The sequence below is a fragment of the Liolophura sinensis genome, chromosome 1, assembly GCF_032854445.1.
Source record: "Liolophura sinensis isolate JHLJ2023 chromosome 1, CUHK_Ljap_v2, whole genome shotgun sequence".
Taxonomy (NCBI): Eukaryota; Metazoa; Mollusca; class Polyplacophora; order Chitonida; family Chitonidae; genus Liolophura; species Liolophura sinensis.
Genome location: NC_088295.1, coordinates 49,783,803 through 49,805,499, shown reverse-complemented (window position 1 = coordinate 49,805,499; position 21,697 = coordinate 49,783,803). Strand labels below are relative to the sequence as shown.

At 38.7% G+C, this 21,697-nt stretch overlaps 1 protein-coding gene across 1 annotated transcript in view; it reads left to right on the top strand.

Annotated features, from left to right (window-relative positions):
- LOC135461803 (E3 ubiquitin-protein ligase rnf213-alpha-like) overlaps positions 1-21,697 on the top strand; it is a 132,250-nt gene that overhangs the window by 99,314 nt on the left and 11,239 nt on the right. Inside the window, 16 exon segments of the mRNA XM_064739048.1 lie at positions 1,506-1,798; positions 2,677-2,788; positions 3,580-3,690; positions 4,377-4,493; positions 5,486-5,536; positions 6,711-6,905; positions 7,883-7,988; positions 9,952-9,986; positions 10,690-10,799; positions 12,976-13,129; positions 16,071-16,242; positions 17,071-17,162; positions 18,203-18,260; positions 18,709-18,920; positions 20,487-20,509; positions 20,859-21,160. Coding sequence (XP_064595118.1) covers positions 1,506-1,798; positions 2,677-2,788; positions 3,580-3,690; positions 4,377-4,493; positions 5,486-5,536; positions 6,711-6,905; positions 7,883-7,988; positions 9,952-9,986; positions 10,690-10,799; positions 12,976-13,129; positions 16,071-16,242; positions 17,071-17,162; positions 18,203-18,260; positions 18,709-18,920; positions 20,487-20,509; positions 20,859-21,160 — 2,143 coding nt within the window.

The window sequence follows — 21,697 nt, the reverse complement described above, 5'->3', positions numbered from 1 at the left end:
TTGTCTGGATATAACACATCCATCACTGATCACACTGCTGTATTTCTGTGACCAGTTGTTGGGATAAAACACATCCATCACTGATCACACTGCTGTATTTTTGTGACCAGTTGTCTGGATATAACACATCCATCACTGCTCACACTGCTGTATTTCTGTGACAAGTTGTCTGGATGTAACACATCCATCACTGATCACACTGCTGTATTTCTGTGACCAGTTGTCTGGATATAACACATCCATCACTGCCCACACTGCTGTTTTTCTGTGACCACTTGTCTGGATATAACACCTCCATCTCTGTGACCAGTTGTTTGGATATAACACATCTATCATTGCTCACACTGCTGTATTTCTTTGACCAGTTGTCTGGATATAACACATCTGTCACTGCCCACACTGCTGTATTTCTGTGACCAGTTGTCTGGATATAACGCATCTGTCACTGCCCACACTGCTGTATTTTTGTGACCAGTTGTGTGGATATAACACATCCATCACTGCTCACACTGCTGTTTTTCTGTGACCAGTTGTCTGGATATAACACATCTGTCACTGCCCACACTGCTGTATTTCTGTGACCAGTTGTCTGGATATAACACACCCATCACTGCCCAAACTGCTGTATTTTGTGACCAGTTGTCTGGATATAACACATCCATCACTGCCCAAACTGCTGTATTTCTGTGACCAGTTGTCTGGATCATTTTTCATGTGACACATTTCGTTTGATCCTGATGGATTCATCCATCTGGCATCTTGTGGAGTTTGATAAATTTCTTATTCAGAAAAACTGAAACTTTTGGCACCAAAAGTAGCATTTTAAGGCCTTTATATGCTTCGAGAAGTGCACTTTTGTTGGCCAAACTTTAGGTAAAATACAGTCACTGTCTTGTTTGGTCATATTGGAATAACAGTTTAAGCCTTTCCTCAACATTATAAAATCTGTCAGATCTCTTCTGAAAGTATGGAACAGTTTTGTTGGCCCACTTTCAGAGCACAAAGTGAGCCCCAATGTTTATATGTTTACTTGTGTTTATATGACAGGCAAAGTTTGTTCAGAATCTTAGGTTATGGAAAAATTTTAGATATGTGGAACGGCAACGTGATAAAGTGACATATACATGTAACTTAAGGCAGTTTTTGCTGGTGTTTTTAAAGCTGTCTTCAGTTATGTGTGCACATGTACATAGCGGAGACCTTCTGGTAACTGTTTGCTACATGTGTTAAAAGATTAAGGTGTATTATTTATACATTTACATACATGTGGATTTTTTTGTTCTTGTAAAAATTTAAAAAAGGTTTAGATTGTTTTCATAAGTAATTCTATAACTGTGTCTTGGCTAAGGAATTCAATAAAGGGTGAGTTATCGTTGAGGTTTTTATGAAACGGTTTCTTTACCGCAGCTCTAATTCCTGAAAAATTGTCAACATGCACATATCTCTATACATCTTTATACATGTTGCTCTGTGCATTTGTGGATGCTGTGGTGTTACCTCTACAGGACTCATATCGTAACAAAAACTGTGCTCGTCAAAATGAAGACGAGGAACAAGAAGTGCTGTGTGCTGCTCAACTTCTGAAGGAAGCCTGCAGACAGGGTGTAAAAGGTGGCCTAGACGTGGATGCTCTGCAAAACATTGCCAGGGTTCGCTATGGCCTCACAGTGACAGCTAAAAGCCTTCACAGAGTCTTTGTGACTAATGACAGCACCATGATAGCACAGACAGGCTCCTTTAGGAAACTTGTGGAGGGCGCAAGGCTTCTGTGTGAGGATTGTAGAACAACTTGGCCAAGGTAGAGTGATTAAAGTAAAAGGAAGCTAAAATGTGAAGTAAGCTTCATCATTCAGTCAACTGAAAACTATGGGAAAAAATACTTTCGTTTATTTTTCAGAATTTTTTGAAGAGTGTTGAAGGGCATTCAGATATTTGAATACTGTGGTGGGCTTTAAGAGCCATTCCTGATAGTATCTAGGAACTCTGATGTCACCTTTTTTCTGGATGTTCACCAGAAGGAAGGAATATTTCAGATCATTATTTCAGTAATCTTTTACACATGGGTAAAAAGAGTTATTCCAACATTCAGTGTCGTGATTAGAGTTGAAAAAACTTCCTGTGATGCCAGAGTTCCTAAACGCTAATAGTATGGTTCATAAAGCCCACCTTAGAATTCAAGTATTTGAACACCTTTAACTCGTTACACAAAATTCTGAGTGAAAAAATGAATGAAAGTATATTTCTATATGGTTTTTAGTGGTCTACGCCTTTAACTCTTTGCACAAAATCCTACAAAAATGAATGAAAGTATGTTTATGTATAGGTTTAAGTGGTCTATTTAGTGATGCCTACCTTTATTTTTAATTCCCTAGGTAAAGATGGCTCAAGTGAAAACAAACATACCGTGAAATAATTTTCAAAATTAGTGCAGAAAATAATGGCAATAATGTTCACATTGTTAAAAAAAGGTACTACACTGTAGATGTAATTTAAATGGCAGTGCTGTCCCCAGTGAAAATACTATTCGGTACAAGACATCTGTCTGTATGTTCATCACATCTTCCTTGCTTATAAAACATGTGAACAAGGTGTGCCTCCCAGCATACAACATCAGTCTTATAAATAGATAAATAAATGGGTAAACAAGTAAAATGAACTTTCAACTTTTGTTGTTAGGGTTTTCCTGATGAGAGAAATTTGTCGGTCATATGGCTCGCACAGCTTTGATGTGATCAGGAAGAAAAAGTTGACAGACTGGTTATTGCCCAAAGAGAACACCAATCAACAAGTAAGTATTGATGATACCAAAACAGAATAGAGCAATAGCCAACATGTAAGTAATGGTGATACCAGTACAGAATTATTGTAGAACACAAACCAGCAAGTAAGTAGCAATGATACCAGAACAGAACACGAACCAGCAAGTAACAATGATACCAATACAGAAGAGAACACCAACCAACAAGTAAGTGGTGATAATACCAACACAGAAGAAAACAACAACCAACAAGTAAGTAGTGATGATACCAATACAGAATAGAACACCAACCAACATGTGTGATGTAAGTTGTGAGGATACCAACACAGAAGAAAGCAACAACCAACAAGTAAGTAGTGATGATATTACAAAGTGAAAGGATTAGGGTTGAATTCCCCACTGTCAGTATTTCAGCCTTACCACGGCGATAGCAGTAGAAGTCGTATGTACGTGATCTGCTATCATACTTAATGAGTAATACATAATGTATTCTAACGATGACAAACATAACAAACGTGAGGTAAAGTTCTATATCCACCCATTAGCCTGATAGCAGTGAAATGTTATTGAGCACAACCTAAAACACCAATGGTACGTGGGAAGGTATGGCAACAACCTGCGAATGGTCATGGGTTTTCCCCAGGCTCTACCCGGTTTCCTCCCACCATAATGCCAGCTGCCGTAGTATAAGTGAAATATTCTTGAGTACGGCGTAAAACACCAATGAAATAATTGAAGTAACCAATGCGTTGTACCTGTGTGCTATCATATTTGGCATTTCTTGCCCCGCCATATTGACCGTCACTGTTTGATCTAATTAGGGCAGCCCAGACCATTACGTTGTAATTGGGGATGAGTACCGCAGACTGCGAGAGCTCCTGACTCAAGTCAGCCTGGGAGAAGACGTAAAGCAACTGATGACCTTCTTACAGGTATGACAACACCACAGGTGGCGCTCAGTCTCTTCTTCAGAGCTGTCAAAATGATGAGAAGTCCTCTCGCAAAGTTTCCTCACAACAGTGGTAAACTGCTACATAGTGTGAATTAAGGCGAGCCTTATGAATTGTGTTTCCTAGTATGTACATGGATGTGCATGTACTGTGTATGAATGCTGTCTGAATGCTTTTACTATGTGTAAGTCAGGAAAACATTTGAGCAGACATTGAGATAAATACTAAACTCACATATGCTTTGAGATCCACCTACCACTGTTCCAAGAGAACAAGACATGAGTGAGATGAGTCAGTCAGACAGCCAAGATCATTTTTTTTGTACTAAATCCGATCATGGAAATTATATTTACAAGTGCACGTTTTCATTTATCCTCTAACAACAGTTTTTAAAGATGGAGCCATGTCTGTAAGCGGTACATACATGTGCTATGAAAGTGTTACGTGCCTTTTAAAAAAAAAAAAAAAAACATTCACTGCATACAGCTGACCTCAAAGGAGCAGGCATTTCCATTGACAAGATAGCCTGACATTGCACTTGGATCAAAGACATTTTCTATCTAGCAAATAGACATACTGCTCATGTACAATATTGTATATTTGTACGCTGTCTTTGTTGTGTTACCTGTATTCTTAATTCCATTGCTAATATCCTGTCGTGTTATAAGGCTGCTGGCATCCATGAGAACATCGTGAAGACCCGGCTGATGTTAGCGGTTCACCGAGAGATAACAATGACACGATCATTGCTAAGTGAAGACCCAGTGACCACCACATCTCCAGAGGTTTGTACAGTTTTTGTTTTGTTAGAGTTTAAATTAAACATAGCCTCTCTTGTCCTGACATTATGGTAGTTTCGAGATTTTTTAAAATTAAACCTGTGCCATATTGTGGCTTAATTATGAATAACACAATGTTATTTGCACCAATTTCTACCTGACCTACATGTACCCAGTTTCTTCCCTCTGTATTCCTGGTCGCCATCATATAAGCAAAATATTCTTGAATTTGTTGTAAAACAGCAGTCAAATTCATAACCCGTTGGATTTAACCAGTTTTGTGTGACATTTTAAGGATATTTGTTACTTTTGATATATGCTGTCATATGTCCATCTATGTGCAATTTATCATAGCATTTTGTAGCCTATAGAGTTACCATGGAAACTACATTGATTGCCATGATTATTGATGATATTATAAAGTAAGAAGGATATATATCAGCCGAGATGAGAGGGGATTCTGTTCCCAAGTCCAAGTCAGGTTATTCCATTCCTGAAGTAGAAAATACACTAGGCTAGTTTTTTCTTGTTCAAAGAGGCATCTTCTGAGGATTTCTAAAAATCAGTTCGTAGACATTTCAAAGGCGATCCTGCCTGGTTTGAAATTTGCTTGTATTGAATATGCCTGACACCAACAAAAAAGAAAAAGGCGGATTCTTCTGTATCCATGTAGTTTGACACGCCAAACAATGTGATCAAAATTCTGTGACCTGTGCCATTTTGTTTGTGTCATGTGATGTACCAAGTCATGTGATATAGCTTTCTGATCACGAATGATGGAGAAATCTGCCTAGAATAATGTCTGTGATGATGCTTCAAATATCGCAAGACGTGTGGACATCTGGATCTAACTAGTTCCTAGTGGATCAGTTTGTGCTTTTTGTCAGGCGATTTGTCAGGTATTTGGCAAGGTCCTCCAACTGTACCTATATGGGACCTAGATGCTGAAATATCCTTGAGATCTTTTGTGCACACGACATAAATTTTTTTTCCAACAGATCAAGAAAAAAATTCAAGATGTTTGTCTGGATGCCGACAGTACTAATACAGTAAGTTATTTTTAGTATGGTTCTTAATTACCCCTTCCCAAGCTCATTTACTTGAATGATTTTCCACACAAGCTCATTTTAAGCCCTATAAAAGAACATTAAACATAAAGAAATATAAGGACATTTGTCACGGCACTTTAATAATAAGATGCAACTCATGCGTACTGTTCAAAACTTCACATATATGCGGTAAATGACCTTAAGTTTCGCCCTGGGACTCGGATAGTGCATTCCAGGATTCACTGTGTAGATTGTGGTTCTTACTGACTTGGGCAAGGCGGGTTAGCATCAGGGGTGGTCAGGGGATTATACTCACTGTTCAAGAATGTAATGAAAAAGCTCACGCTTCACTGAGCAATTAGTCTATGCTCCTACCACTAACAGCTTCAAACAGCACAGATTTTGTCCTATCGGAACTTGACAGACAGAAAAACATGACTTGTATAAGGAGTGATCACATGACTATTTCATTCAATCAGTGGCCATTGTTTTGTTAACTCGTACCTTTCAGACAGATTTAAATGATGTTAAAAGGGTATATTGCTGAATGTGAACAAGTTTGACCCGTGTGTGCACTGACACTCGTCTAGGACATCATCAGTTTGGTTTATCAAATCATTTAACTGGATCAGTGTTTATGTATTTATCTTGGGGAGATTGTTTTGGGTGCATTTACACACCCCGTTAGTCGTTGTAGCCAAGCTGTAATCTAAAGACCTGGTAATTAGAAAAGAACGGTTGGATGCACTTCCCCAATTATCAGTGACTGGGCTCATGTGTTTGTTACTACTCTGTAAACCCCCTGTATAAAGTCCTAACTTTTTTGTCTTCATTTTTTGTGCCAGTAAAATCACATGGTACTAGCATAGTGGAAATTTGTAACTTTTGAGGAGCTGGTAATCAATAATTTTGTTGGACATTTTTGGCAGAATTCAGTAACATATTTCACAAAATACCACGATTAAATTTATTAGCACCAAACTTGGTATGTAGTATTGAGGCATTGAGAGGCTTTAAATTAATGGTATAAATCTTGGTCGGCATGGATCTTCAGTGTACCAGATATCAGGAATCTTTTATACTTCACTAACTGGTTAAGTGAATAAGGCAGAAAATTTCACGAGAAGTTGATATTTATCCTCAGGCATCTCTGGCATCTCTTGTCGTGTTTCAGGACCTGATCAACAGGTTATTTGACAACCAAGTTGGGGTAGACTGTCATAGACTTGTGGCAGGCCCAGGACTGTCCATGAGGGACCAGCACATTGTGTGCCTTGTGTTCCACCTGATGTGTGTGGTGAAGAACACGAACAACAGCGGTCTCCTGCAGCCACTAGTGGCCATGGCACAAACCCCAAACATCATGAGTGTAAGTATTCAAGTCTCACATCCTGAGCTCCTGGACCTGGTTCCACGCAAAGCGGTTTGCAGGCAAAGTTGATTGTTATTGCCATGACCATACGTGTTGAAGATATATATGCCCATGATACACGTCTTTGTAAGCTACTCAGGCTCTGATTGCTTTGTGGAAGAGGTGGACCCTAGGCTGTCTCAGAAGTTTTGTTAGATTTGTACAAATCCTGATGTCACACACAGAGTAAATCCTGCTGCAACACTAGAAAAAGTTTCAAGTTCAAATTCTTTTATTTGCCGAAAGTAAAATAAACCATACTGTTTTTGATTACATGTACTCTATCATGGGTATCTGAAAAAGTTTCACAAAAAGTTACTTGGAGTAGGTGGACAATGACAAAAATTTGAGGAGCTCAAGGTTTGTGAAATTGAGAAGTTCCTGAAGGAAAGAGGTGTTATTTGTGCTTCCTGAACATGGGCTGAGACAGGTGATCAGTAAATTAATATGAACAAAGGAAGCATTTTTAATAACTTGCATGATACAGTAGGACTATTTTACCTTTAGCAATCTCAAAATTCCCCCTCATTTACATCTGGTTATGGTTAGTTTTCAATGTTGACATAATGACACTTTCGCTAATTACATGTACATCAACCATGCAGGACTGTGGATACAGAGAAGGAAATCCTGCGGGGAAAACACCATCACCTTTAGACTACTATCTCCCGACCAATGGGCTGATGTGTTTGAATGTTTCAGAGATGCCGTGGTTTCTTCCAGGCTTTTCCCAGTGACTTTCACTCAAGAAAAGTTCACTGCCATTTTTGAAATATACTTGGGTACAGCCAGCAAGAAACACTGATCAGATAAGGATAAAGACGCAGTGCAGATAGTGCTAACCTGCTGTTGTATATAGAGGTTTCTGTTGATTTATGTTTATACATGTATGTGACATGAACATTTCTGTGAGATTTTTGCTCTGTGAATTTCAGGGTTGTTATTTGCCCACAATGCCTGAGGATCACTTAAGTGAGGTGCACGAGGCTCTATTAGCTGCCAGGGGCACAAGTGTCACACAGGAAAACCCAGTCATGTACAGTATGTAGTACAAATTATGTTTCACCCCCACCCTAAGTCTAATGGCAGAAGGGCGTTGTCATAGTTCATATGTACCTCTGCCTGTCTCACCTTCCTGTTGTACTATAGATATGTCCATAACGAGTATGCTTGGAAAAACCAATCCTATCACGTTACAGATACAGAGGGATAAAACTCAACACATTCCTTGTTTGAATTTGAACCACCTAGGTCAATAATTTTGGTGGACATTTTTGGCAGGATTCAGTAATATACTTCACAAAATACCACGATTAAAGTTATTAGCACCAAACTTGGTATGTAGTATTGAGGCATTGAGAGGCTTTAAAAAAATGGTATAAATCTTGGTTGGCATGGATCTTCAGTGTACCAAATATCAGGAATCTTTCATATTTCACTGACTGGTTAAGTGAATAAAGCAGAAAATTTCACAAGAAGTTGATATTTAACCTCGCTACAGGAAGAGAATCTAAAATTTTGTACAAATCCAAGCATATTGGTTATTTCTCTATCATCAGCCAGATTAACATTTAATAGAGAATTGTCGATATCAGTAAATCATTTATCGATAAATGAATTAGTGATATTGATAAATCATTAATCGATGTCACTCAGTGATTTAACAATGTTGATAAATATGATGAATTAGTGATATCAATAGATGAATGAGTGATATCAATAAATGAATGAGCCATATCAATAAATGAATGAGCCATATCAATAAGTACTGCGATTTATCAGTATCGATAATTCCGCCTTTTTAGCACTCTGATAACAGCTGCTCCTTCCTGACACCATGTAATATGTTAACCGGAAATTTAATGGGAAAGGAATAAAATAAATGAAATTTGTCAAATTTGTAATATTTTTGACAAATTCATTTTTTGAAATCGATAAATCATTTATTGGTTTGATATCATGAGCTTATTTATCGATATCACTAATTCATTTATTGATATGGATAAATCATTTATTGATATCTATAAATCATGTATCGATCAATCTATGATTGAAGTAATGATATTGATAAATATTTATCAATATGATAAATATCAATTATCAATATTATATATAAATTATCAATATTGATAAATATTTATCAATATGGGTAAATAATCATCAGTATTGACAAAAATATTTATTGATATCGCATGTAAATGGCAAACTGCACTGGCAATCCATGATATTGATTTATTTATTGACATCAGTAAGTAGTTACCGATATTGATAATTTATTTATTGATAGCGATCATTTTCGATTCTATGTTAATTTGGCCCCCTTGAGATTATTGATCAATTAAATTAATACCACTTTGAATCACCGTAAGCTGAATCATTGTCCACAGCTGAATGTATTTAGATTTGTAGCTTCATATCCACTGTCAGGGCACCTGGGATCAAACCCAGGTTGGGTCATACCAAAGACTTTTAAAATGGTACTTGTTACTGCCTCACTTGGCGCTCAGCGCTAACAGGTTAGATTAAGGTTAAGGTTCAGATTGGCTTGGTGTCAATATAACGTGACTGGGTGGTGTGTCATGTCTGGTGTCTTGGTCATGCTATTTCAGTGGCGGCAGCACTTTGACGGCATGGGCTCACCCTGCCATAAGAAGACATAGCTTATGTACAATCACTTTTATTGACTCGTCTTCGTCATATGAAAAATAGCTAAGTATGATGTAAAACCGCAAGAATACATACCCGGGCACATGCATGTACATTGATATCTACTGCATACTATTTCAAACGGAATGAACGTTATGAATAAAAGACTGCTTTCAAATAAATGATATTTTATAGAACTGAGCATGAAAGTGAGAAAGTATACGGCTTGATATTTCAGCTTGAAGACGAATAATATTGATCTTCTGAATGAAACATGCTACTGTAACTTTTAATGCTGTTGTATTTAACTGTTGATTGCATTTTTTTATTCAGTTATGTATGTTTTTCTGATTTCCAGAATGTCCACGAGGCCATCCATATGTGATTGGGGATGTAAGTGTTACTCTTGTTTATAAAGTACTTTTAAAAAAAATGTTAGAGAAGTTGAAGCTGCCATTCAACAGTGGTGTTGTCATCCTTGTGTATGCTGTATGACTACATTAAAGGTGGAAGAAGTTTTATGAGGTTGTGTGTTCAAATCCAGCTCTTTGCGACTTTGGTTGCAGCTTTGAGTCGGGAGCTTTGTCAGGTACCTGGTGAAGATCTGTGGTTTTCTCAGCACACTCCTGTTTCCTCCTTCATATAAGTGAAAAAATTGTTAAATATGGCATTCAAGAGGTAAATAAATGTATCAGATTGTATTTTTTTAAAATGTATTTTGGGATTCAGACAAATGGCTAAAGTTCAACAGGTGCTGTGGAAACATTTGCTGTGGTACTGCCTGTAATTGAGAAGCAAAACATTAGTCCTTGTCAATTTCAGGCATTTTAACCAATTTACTTGAAGAATAGTCAAATGATCAACTCACCTCAAGATTTCTGTGAAAAGCCCAAACAAAGGAAAGTCCTTTACCGTATGTTCATTGTGTTAATGAAATCTGTTAGGTACATGTACTTACATGTAAGGGCCTTTCATGGGACTACAGTTTCTGCTAAAAAGAAATTCACCCTTGTTATCATAACAGCGAATCACCTAAACATAGTGTACATCATTGCTGTTGACTTTATCATTTGATATCTCTGTTTGTTTGTTCCAGTGCGGACGACCGGCGGTGCAAGATATTTGTAGAGAACCAGGCTGTGGTTTACGGATAGGAGGAGCTGGTTACAATCTGGAACAAGGAAACACACAAGTAGGAACTTCAGAGTAAGTTTAAACATCTGATGCGAATTGGTAAAATACTGTTCCAGATAGCGGAAGATTTGGAGGTACTGCATTTCTCCTGAAGTTTCGAATTTTTCAAGTGGTACATTTTGCCTGATTCTGATTGACTTGTCTGCCCTGTAGGACTAATTAAGAAGTTTTTGTAAAGTTTGATTGAAGAGAGTAAGGAGAGGTATTGTAAGAGTGTGTTCAAATACTGGCATTGGCGGTGGCGGTGTCCAGTTTGGCTAAATTTTTTTGCCAATCGTCTGCAGTGATTTACATATGAAAGACCAAGAGGTCTTTTACCTCATAGCTCAATATTTCCTTTGCAAGATGACAGTTGCCATCCACAGTACATGGATTGCCAGTGCATTTTGTGATTTGCATATCAAAGACCTCTGTGGTAAATTAGTGCACAAACTCCCCACAGTTTCCTTTACCATTGCAATGATTTACAATTCCATAACATACGAAGTCATTGGTCTGCAATCCTTGTGCATACCATAAACTGTCATAGTTGTGACACTATTATAAGTTTGGCCTTTGTTGTTGATTTATTGGCAAGATCTTAGCACTATCTAATAGGGTTGTTTCCAGTTGGAAATCTTTTTTGTTGTCAAAAAAGAAAACACTGTCCTACTGAGTCATGTGACCGTTGATACATGTTAGGCACCCTTTGATGAAATTGACTTACTGATCACGTCTCTCATCTTTTTCCTGAGGCACAAATGGCATCTCTTTCTGTTAAAAACTTCTCAAGATCACAAATGCTGAGCTTCTCAATTTTCTGTATTATTAGTCCACTCTGAATTTTTTTATGATGCTTTTTTCAGATGCCTGTGTTATAGTGAAGGTGATCAAAAATAGTTGCCTAAGATTGATAGGTCACCTGATATAATTGGACTTTTTCTCCCTTCAACGATAAAAGAGCTCAAACTCGAAACTCCCCTATGTCAAAATAATATCTGTTTATGACCTTATTAATCATTCTACTTTTGTAATGTGCAAAATGTTGTCTTAATTACCTCACCTGCATGTATTTGAGGACTAGAGTACCCATATTGTCTCTCTCTCCCCCCCCCTCCCCCCAGGTTGAAAAGTACCTGGCCTAGATCTTCAACAAATTCGACCACAGACACACATGTAGTGTACGTTTGTGTGTGTTGGAGGAATGTTATCTGGTCTGGACAGGTTATTCGTAATTTCTGTTACACAATTTCAATTCGCCCCTCTCTGAACAATACATTTTAATCTTCAAAACTATTTGAATTATGTATATAATTGGATATAAAATTATACTTTACTGGTAGAATTGTTTTTGAACATTTAGGTTAGTGATTTTGATCATAATTGAGATGTGTTCATGTGAGGAAGAGGATGGATGAAGGTGAACATGGCTGATACAGACGTCTGAAAACTTTTACGTACAATCAGCTGGAAAACATGACATAAAAATTCAAATTATGGTGGCTCAGTACAATAAAGTTTCATTCATGACCAAGATGTACATTTTGTAGGATTCTAAGAGCATTAAAGATCTTAAAATTAAAATCTTAGGCATTTTGAGACATGCTTGGAAGGCAGAATAATGCCTTATTCAAATGGGATATGCTGTCTAAAGTAAGAAGACAAGAAAAGCATTGGACTCAAATGGGGTGGTTTTGTCTTATCAAAACTGTCAGCTGACTAGCTTTAAGATTTGATGAGGACATGAAGTGCTATTTAATTGTTGTCATTAATGATGATTGTATTAGGGTGTCATGTTGTCTGTATCTTTTTGGCATTAACATTATACATGTATCTACAGAACTGCTTTACTTTAGAAGTTTTAAGCTTAAGGCGTTTACTTGTTTATACCTCTAGCACAGATGGCTATTGAAAGTGAGGATCTGACAGCAAAGATTTTACAGGGTTGTGCCCGACCTTCTTGTGAAATTGATTCTTCATGTCTTTTTTAAGCACTATATATACAGAACTGTTTCAGTTAAAGCTTTTAAACATGAGGTACCTGTGTGCCTTCCATTTGATTAGAAGGTGCATGGATCTCAATGTACTTACATGTATGCTAAGGTTCCATAATCTATAGTTTTTGTGTTTTGGCTTACTTCTGGAGATAACGGTTTCTTTGAGATGCAGTGCCAGTAACTGGTCATATGTGGAATTTTGTATTTTACAGCCAAGATATGACAAGGCCTGGCCATGTTTTGGGAGCCCCGGAATCACGGTACAGACATCCTGTTCCAGAAAGGACACTTAACCCAGCCAGCTGTTCCATCCTCCGTCTTCTCACCCATGTGGCTTTGTACATCGGTGCTAACCACCACCCACAAGTATGTGCGAAATATTAATCACCACCCACATGTATGTGCCACATGTATGTGCCATATGTTAAACATCACCCAGATGTATGTACCCAATGTTAATCACCACCAGCATGTATGTACCATATGTTAATCACCGCCGACACGTATGTGCCATATGTTAAACATCACCCACATGTATGTGGCAAATGTTAATCACCACCAACGTGTATGTGCCAAATGTTAATCACCACCAACGTGTATGTGCCAAATACTAATCACCACCAACATGTATGTGGCAAATATTAATCACCATCAATGTGTATGTGCCAAATATTAATCACCATCAACGTGTATGTGCCAAATGTTAATCACCACCAACATGTATGTACCACATGTATGTGCCATATGTTAAACATCACCCACATGTGTGTGCCAAATGTTAATCACCACCAATGTGTAAGTGCCAAATACTAATCACCACCAACATGTATGTGCCAAATGTTAATCACCACCAACATGTATGTACCACATGTATGTGCCATATGTTAAACATCACCCACATGTATGTGGCAAATGTTAATCACCACCAACGTGTATGTGCCAAATGTTAATCACCACCAACATGTATGTGGCAAATGTTAATCACCACCAATGTGTATGTGCCAAATGTTTATCACCACCAAAAACATGTATGTGCCAAATGTTAATCACCACCATTATGTATGTGCCATTTGTTGATCACCACCAACATGTATGTACCATATGTTAAACATCACCCACATGTATGTGGCAAATGTTAATCACCACCAACGTGTATGTGCCAAATGTTAATCACCACCAACATGTATGTGCCACATGTATGTGCCATATGTTAATCACCGCCGACACGTATGTGCCATATGTTAAACATCACCCACATGTATGTGCCATATGTTAATCACCGCCGACACGTATGTGCCATATGTTAAACATCACCCACATGTATGTGCCAAATGTTAATCACCACCAACGTGTATGTGCCAAATGTTAATCACCACCAACGTGTATGTGCCAACTGTTAATCACCACCAACATGTATGTGCCAAATGTTAAACCTCACCCACATGTATGTGCCAAATAGTAATCACCACCAACGTGTAAGTGCCAAATACTAATCACCATCAACATGTATGTGCCAACTGTTAATCACCACCAACATGTATGTGCCATATGTTAAACATCACCCACATGTGTGTGCCAAATGTTAATCACCACTAACGTGTAAGTGCCAAATACTAATCACCACCAACATGTATGTGTCAAATGTTAATCACCCACACGTATGTACCAAATGTTAATCACCACCAACATGTATGTGCCAAATGTTAAACATCACCCACATGTATGTACCAAATGTTAATCACCACCAACATGTATGTGCCAAATGTTAAACATCACCCACATGTATTTGGCAAATGTTAAACATCACCCACATGTATGTGCCAGATGTTAATCACCACCAACATGTATGTGCCAAATGTTAAACATCACCCACATGTATGTGCCAGATGTTAATCACCACCAACATGTATGTGCCAGATGTTAATCACCACCAACATGTATGTGCCATATGTTAAAAATCACTCACCTGTATGTGCCAAATGTTAATCACCACCAACATGTATGTGCCACATGTATGTGCCATATGTTAATCACCGCCGACACGTATGTGGCATATTTTAAACATCACCCACATGTATGTGCCAAATGTTAATCACCACCAACATGTATGTGCCATATGTTAAACATCACCCACCTGTATGTGCCAAATGTTAATCACCACCAACATGTATGTGCCATATGTTAAACATCACCCACCTGTATGTGCCAAATGTTAATCACCACCAACATGTATGTGCCAGATACTAATCACCACCAACATGTATGTGCCACATGTATGTGCCAAATGTTAATCAACACCAACATGTATGTGGCATATGTTAAACATCACCAACATGTATGTGGCATATGTTAAACATCACCCACCTGTATGTGCCAAATGTTAATCACCACCAACATGTATGTGCCAGATACTAATCACCACCAACATGTATGTGCCACATGTATGTGCCAAATGTTAATCACCACCAACATGTCTGTGCCAACTGTTAAACATCACCAACATGTATGTGGCATATGTTAAACATCACCCACATGTATGTACCAAATGTTAATCACCACCAACATGTATGTGCCAAATGTTAATCACAAAGGCCACGGTGAAAAGTATCCAAAACGGATTAGCCCTCTAAATTATGTTATTTATTATCTTGGGAAGGTTTGCCCGAGGGTTGGAGGTTCATGGCTTTTGACTCTGCCTGAAGTTAATAAATGTTTTATTGTATCAAGTTGAAGGATGTGTCATGTGGGAAAATTACATTTTATTCCCAAGTCTGTATAGATTTATTTATTTATTTGATTGGTGTTTTATGCCATACTCAAGAATATTTCGCTTGTACAACAGCGGCCAGCATTATGGTTGAAGGAACCGAGCAGAGCCCGGGGGAAGCCCAAGACCATCAGCAGGTCGGATGGAGTCTCCATAGAAACTGAGGAAAAACTGAGCAACATTTTTATTTTGTGACAAATGCAGATTTGGAATTCACCTTTTATTTATTTGATTTTATTTATTTGATTGGTGTTTTACAACGTTCTCAAGAATATTTCACTTATACGCCGGCGGCCAGCATTATGGTGGGTTAATAACCGGCCAGAGGAAACCCACCACCATCCGCAGGTTGCTGACAGACCTTCCCACCTTCGGCCGAAGAGGAAGCCAGCATGAGCTGGACTTTGAACTCACAGCGACCGCATTGGTGAGAGACTCTTGGGTCATTGCACTGCGCTAACCAGGAATTATCATTTGAAACATTCTAATCAATATTCAAGAGATATAGTATAACATATCAGCATGTGCATTTGTTTTCAGGACGTGGGTGGTCTGATTCAGTCTGGGGTGAGGACCTGCCTTGAAGACTTCCTCTGGGGGCACATGTCTGTAGATTTTGAGGTCATCCAGGCAGCTCTAGGGAAGGGATTTGACGATGTCCTTGTACTGCTTCACCATCTACTGGACAGGATACACAATGATACATCACGTGGTAAGCTGATATTACACTGTGTGATGATACATGTACATCATGTGGTACGCTGATACATGTACATCACATGGTAAGCTGATACATGTACATCACACAGTATGCTGATACATGTACATCACACAGTATGCTGATACATGTACATCGCATGGTAAGCTGATACATGTACATCACACAGTATGCTGATACATGTACTTCACACGGTATGCTGATACATGTACGCCACACAGTATGCTGATACATGGTATGCTGATACATCACACGGTAAGCTGATACATGTACATCACACAGCATGCTGATACATGTACATGTACATCATACTTATGCAAATGAAATAAGAAAGAAAAAAAAAGGTAACCCTTAATTTCCTTTAGTGGCTTTAATATTCTGGTCGAGCATTACATGTAGACCTGGACAGTTGAGGACACGTGTTCAAATCCAGCTCTGCCAGTTTTACCCTCAGATTTTGTCAGATACCGTACATTGTGCCTGACAGGTTCCATCCATCCATCCATCCACTTGACTGTTGTTTATTACTATTTAAGTACAGTACATGTGTATATTTAAGTGTGAGGTTTTAGATTCACCTGTTTAATGGCAGATAAATCTACCTGATTTATCATGCATTTGATGCCTGAAGGTGCTGTGTTTTTCTTGAAGATGCCATAAATGTGTCTCTAAATATAGAATGATTTACCAAAATGAAAACCTTCACTTTCTTCGGAATTTATGCACTTATGCCCTATTACATGAAACTGATCCAACAGCCTACCAAGCCCTTGTAGTTGTCATTTTTTGCTGGATCATGTTAAGTTAGTTTTGTGTTTGTAGTTGGTGGCACTCACTATAACCTGAAGGAGAAGGCTGGAAGGTCAAAGTGGGAAGAACAGTTCAACATGACCTATGTGTCACCAGTTCTCTCTGTGAGTAGGTTTTGTCCATGTCCGTTAGTAATGCAGCAAGAATTACTCTGAATCATTCTCTAGAACTCTGTAACTTTCCTGCACTCTATGGTCCTGACTTACAGCTTTGACAATCTGAACTCTGACCCTTGAATGACATGAGGTTGTTTCTTTGAATCCAGCTTCTGCTGGTTTAGCTGAGGCTTTATGCCAGGAGATTTGTCAGGTACAAATTTTGTCTGTCCTCATAGGTATAATTTTGAGTGCTGTGAAACATTCACCAATAACACCATGCAATCAAATAAATACAGAAGTAAAATAAATAAATAGGTTATCATTTGGTCTTGTTTTGAAAAATTTCATAACCCATGATGTTTGGCCCTATGACCTTGGGCTCTGTGACCCTGTAACCTTTGACTGTGATTGAACCCATCACTAAATTTTTAAACTGTATTTATTAATCAGAAGTATAATTACTATTACTGTTTAGATTATAATTATCCCAGAATTGCTGTATTCATCTGTTTCATCAGATAAGGCAAAAAGGTATATTGTAAGTTTTTAAAAATCTTCCCACAATCCCCTATTCTGTTGAACATCTCAATAATAGAATATATTCAGAAACCCAAGACCTCTGATTTGATTAGATTTGATTTTGATTGGATTTGATTTTGATTGGTGTTGTACGCCATACTCAAGAATATTTCACTTATACGCCGATGATCAGTGGTGGGAGGTAACTGGGCTGGAAACCTACGACCCCTCTGCCACAGAGGTTCCCAACCTCTGATTCAGATATGGTCCCTTGGTTTTGGATGTTTTCATTCTTATGAATGACTGTTTTTGTGGCGTAATGATGACAGTACCTGTTACTGCCTCACTTGGGGTTCAGCACTGAAAGGTTAGGACAAGGAAACAGGACTAGTTGGCCCCGTTCATTCATTCTGCTAAATGTTCCTTGGTTCTAATTAGTTCACATCACGACATGGATCAAATATACTGCCAATGCGGTGTACATTCTCAGTCATTCTTTGGATCATTTTTTCTTTCCGTTTCATCAGAGGTTGGAGGATACTGTGGCTATGCTGAATCAGAAGTTGCTGGATGATGACAGGCTTGGTGAGATTTGTCTTCTATTGAAGGCTGCTATTACATTCATATACATCTCACACATTTAATGTTGCCCAGACAAGCTGACCATTGCTATTAAGACCACACCATTCACAAGTTAAATAAGCATTAGGTTTTTATTTTCATTTGGTTATAATTACCAGAATAGGCTAATATCTCTAAGAGAAAGTATTGTTTCTACCTCCCATTGCTGCTACATTTTGTTGATCGTGCAGCATTATAGCACAGACTAAATTTTGGCCGAATGTCAACATAATGTTAGTGGGTAGGAGGTTCTTGCATTTCAGTGAGACAGCACTTGGGTATGTTGGCTTAGAGATTCAGTTTGTTACCATCGGGATATGACCAAAGTAGTGATGAAACAGGTTTTAGTATCATCAGACAAACTAGTGAGGGGTGTTTTAATGTTTATATTGCATTTATAATGTTTACACAGGTTCCAATACCCTGATGCGAGTACTGTATGAGGCTGACACCCCAGAGGCGCGCACAGATCTGGACAACCTGGTGGAAGTGCCTGCCTTCTGGAGATACAGGTCCCACATCTCCCTAGAGCATCTAGAGCAGGTGTTTAACCAACAGGAGAACCAAGGCCCCAGTGCACGCACCAGTGAACAGTTTGCTCTTCTACAGCTCTTCCTACAACAGGTCAGGGGCCCCGTTTCTGGCAGAGTGTGGTCAGGCTATAATTACGCTGAGTTCACACAACCAATATTATGCAGTTGTAACTTACCTATTTAGAGTAGAACCCCAATGCTGGGCCTTCCAAACTGCATATGCATAGTTTATTGTACCCTGAATCCATTTTGATTGTTTAAGACATCAAAAAGGGAAGAAAAATAGTAGAATTTGGTGATCGAACATCAGAAAATGTACCCCACTACGATCGAGCCACTCTTGACATCACAGCGATACATTCGCTGTCAGGCATGCAGGCTTCTCTGTGTGCACAACACAGACCACAGGAAACAATCACTATACTTTGTTTTGATATTGAACTAATTTTGATATTATTCCATACCCAAGCGTGCATGTCTTGCGACTGAAGTAACACAATGCAGGATACTGTAAAGTTAAATACCTGGCATAGAAACGCCACAGATTGAAAAGATATGGACCAGATATTCCATCATAAACACGCCTTTTGATTAGAGAGGACTCAATCAATTGTAGCTGTACATGTATGAGATTTGCTAAAGGGCCAAAAATTTAGACTTATATCAAGTTGTGGGCTAGTTTCCCTCTAGTGGATTGCCTGGGGTTCAGCTGTGGCAGGATTGTGGAAGAGTAAAAGTCCACTATAGGCAACCTAGCAGTGAGCTAATTCCCTGGAGGTGGATTGCCTGAGGTGCAACTGTGGAGTGGTCATGGAAGAGTAAATGAATGCTTCAGTTTTTTAGTACAGGTCATGGCAGTACATGTATCCCTAAACTGCACGTGCAAAAATGAATTGTGGTGATTGTTTGAAGTATGCTACATTTGTGCAGATGGTGAATTAATGTCATATTTCACTAAGATTTTTTAAAATTATATTGGGGTCTCCGTGGCTCAGTCGGTTAGCACGCTGGTGTAGCGTAATGACTCAGGAGTCTCTCACCAATGCGGTCGCTGTGAGTTCAAGTCCAGCTCATGCTGGCTTCCTCTCCAGCTGTACGTGGGAAGGTTTTCCAGCAACCTACAGATGGTTGTGGGTTTCCCCTGGGCTCTGCCAGCTTTCCTCCCATCATAATGCTGGTCACCGTCGTATAAGTGAAATATTCTTGAGTATGGCGTAAAACACCAATCAAATAAATAAATAGAATTTAAAATCTGTTTTGATTTTCCCAGAAGTCTATCAGTTGATTTGATTTTTGACATCCCATCTTTTAACATAGGCCATTCAGTTATCACCATGTGGCTTCCATCTGCGGTCACTAACATATGAAGTTATACTGGCACTAGCTCCGCGGGGATGGGGGGAGGGGGTCTGGCCATTCAGAGTTCTCCCCTCCATCACTCACTTCATATACCTGCTGAGAGCAATCCAGTACCATCTGAACTCCCTAGATCACCAGAGAGATTCATGACATCATTAAAGTTACCATGTTTTGTCACATTTGTGTACCTGGATCACATGCTGAGAGCGATCCAGTACCATCTGAACTCTCTAGTCCACCAGAAACATTCACAATGACATCAGTAAAGTTACCATGTTTTGTCACGATTGTGTACCAGGATCATGTGCTGAGAGCAATCCAGTACCATCTGAACTCCCTAGATCACCAGAGAGATTCATAATGACATCATTAAAATTACCATGTTTTGTCACATTTGTGTACCTGGATCACATGCTGAGAGCAATACAGTACCATCTGAACTCCCTAGACCAACTGAAACATTCACAATGACATCAGTAAAGTTACCATGTTTTGTCATGTTTGTGTACCAGAATCATGTGCTGAGAGTAATCCAGTACCATTTGAACTCCCTAGACCACCAGAAACATTCACAATGACATCAGTAAAGTTACCATGTTTTGTCATGTTTGTGTACCAGGATCATGTGCTGAGAGCAATCAAGTACCATCTGAACTCCCTAGACCACCAGAAACATTCACAATGACATCAGTAAAGTTACCATGTTTTGTCACATTTGTGTATCAGGATCATGTGCTAAGAGCGATCCAGTACCATCTGAACTCCCTAGACCACCAGAAACATTCACAGTGACATCAGTAAAGTTACCATGTTTTGTCACGTTTGTGTACCAGGATCATGTGCTGAGAGCGATCCAGTACCTGCCAAGCATCCTGAAACTGCAGAGACTGCTGATCCAGAAGTTCCAGCGTAGGATTGATGCCTCAGAGGCCAGCAGCATGCATCATATGCAGGTCTACCAAGATCTGGATGGTAAAACACTTCAGGGATTATTTGCTATTCTTGACAGCTGTGTACAGTGAAATGTATTTATTAGCCTTTAATCACAGCTTTGGAGAGAGAATTTCTCTCCTAAGTCACAGAAAAGACTTAAGCAAAAATTTAACACAGAGATAACTGTGCTGACCAGGAGTTTGGTTTGTTTTACTTAATACTTGATGGTTTCATCTGGGAAGTAACACAATTCTCCATATTTATACATTGTACCAATAGTGTATTCATAAGATGGACCAAAAAGTTGGAGTAAGTGAACTTAAGTGGACTACATTACCTGTAATGTGATTAGAATCTTCAATCAGGAACATGTATAAAGTACTCATTGCATTCACTTCTGTTTCATATCATCTTATTCATTCGTCTCTACGTTTTATTTGTACCCTGATGACTGGTGTTCTTCATATACACAATTATCTAAAGGACTGTTCAATTTATATGTAATTTTAACTGAAGTATATTTTTCTGAACTAATTGCTACTGTACCTCCATGGGTTAGCAAGCATTAACCCAAAA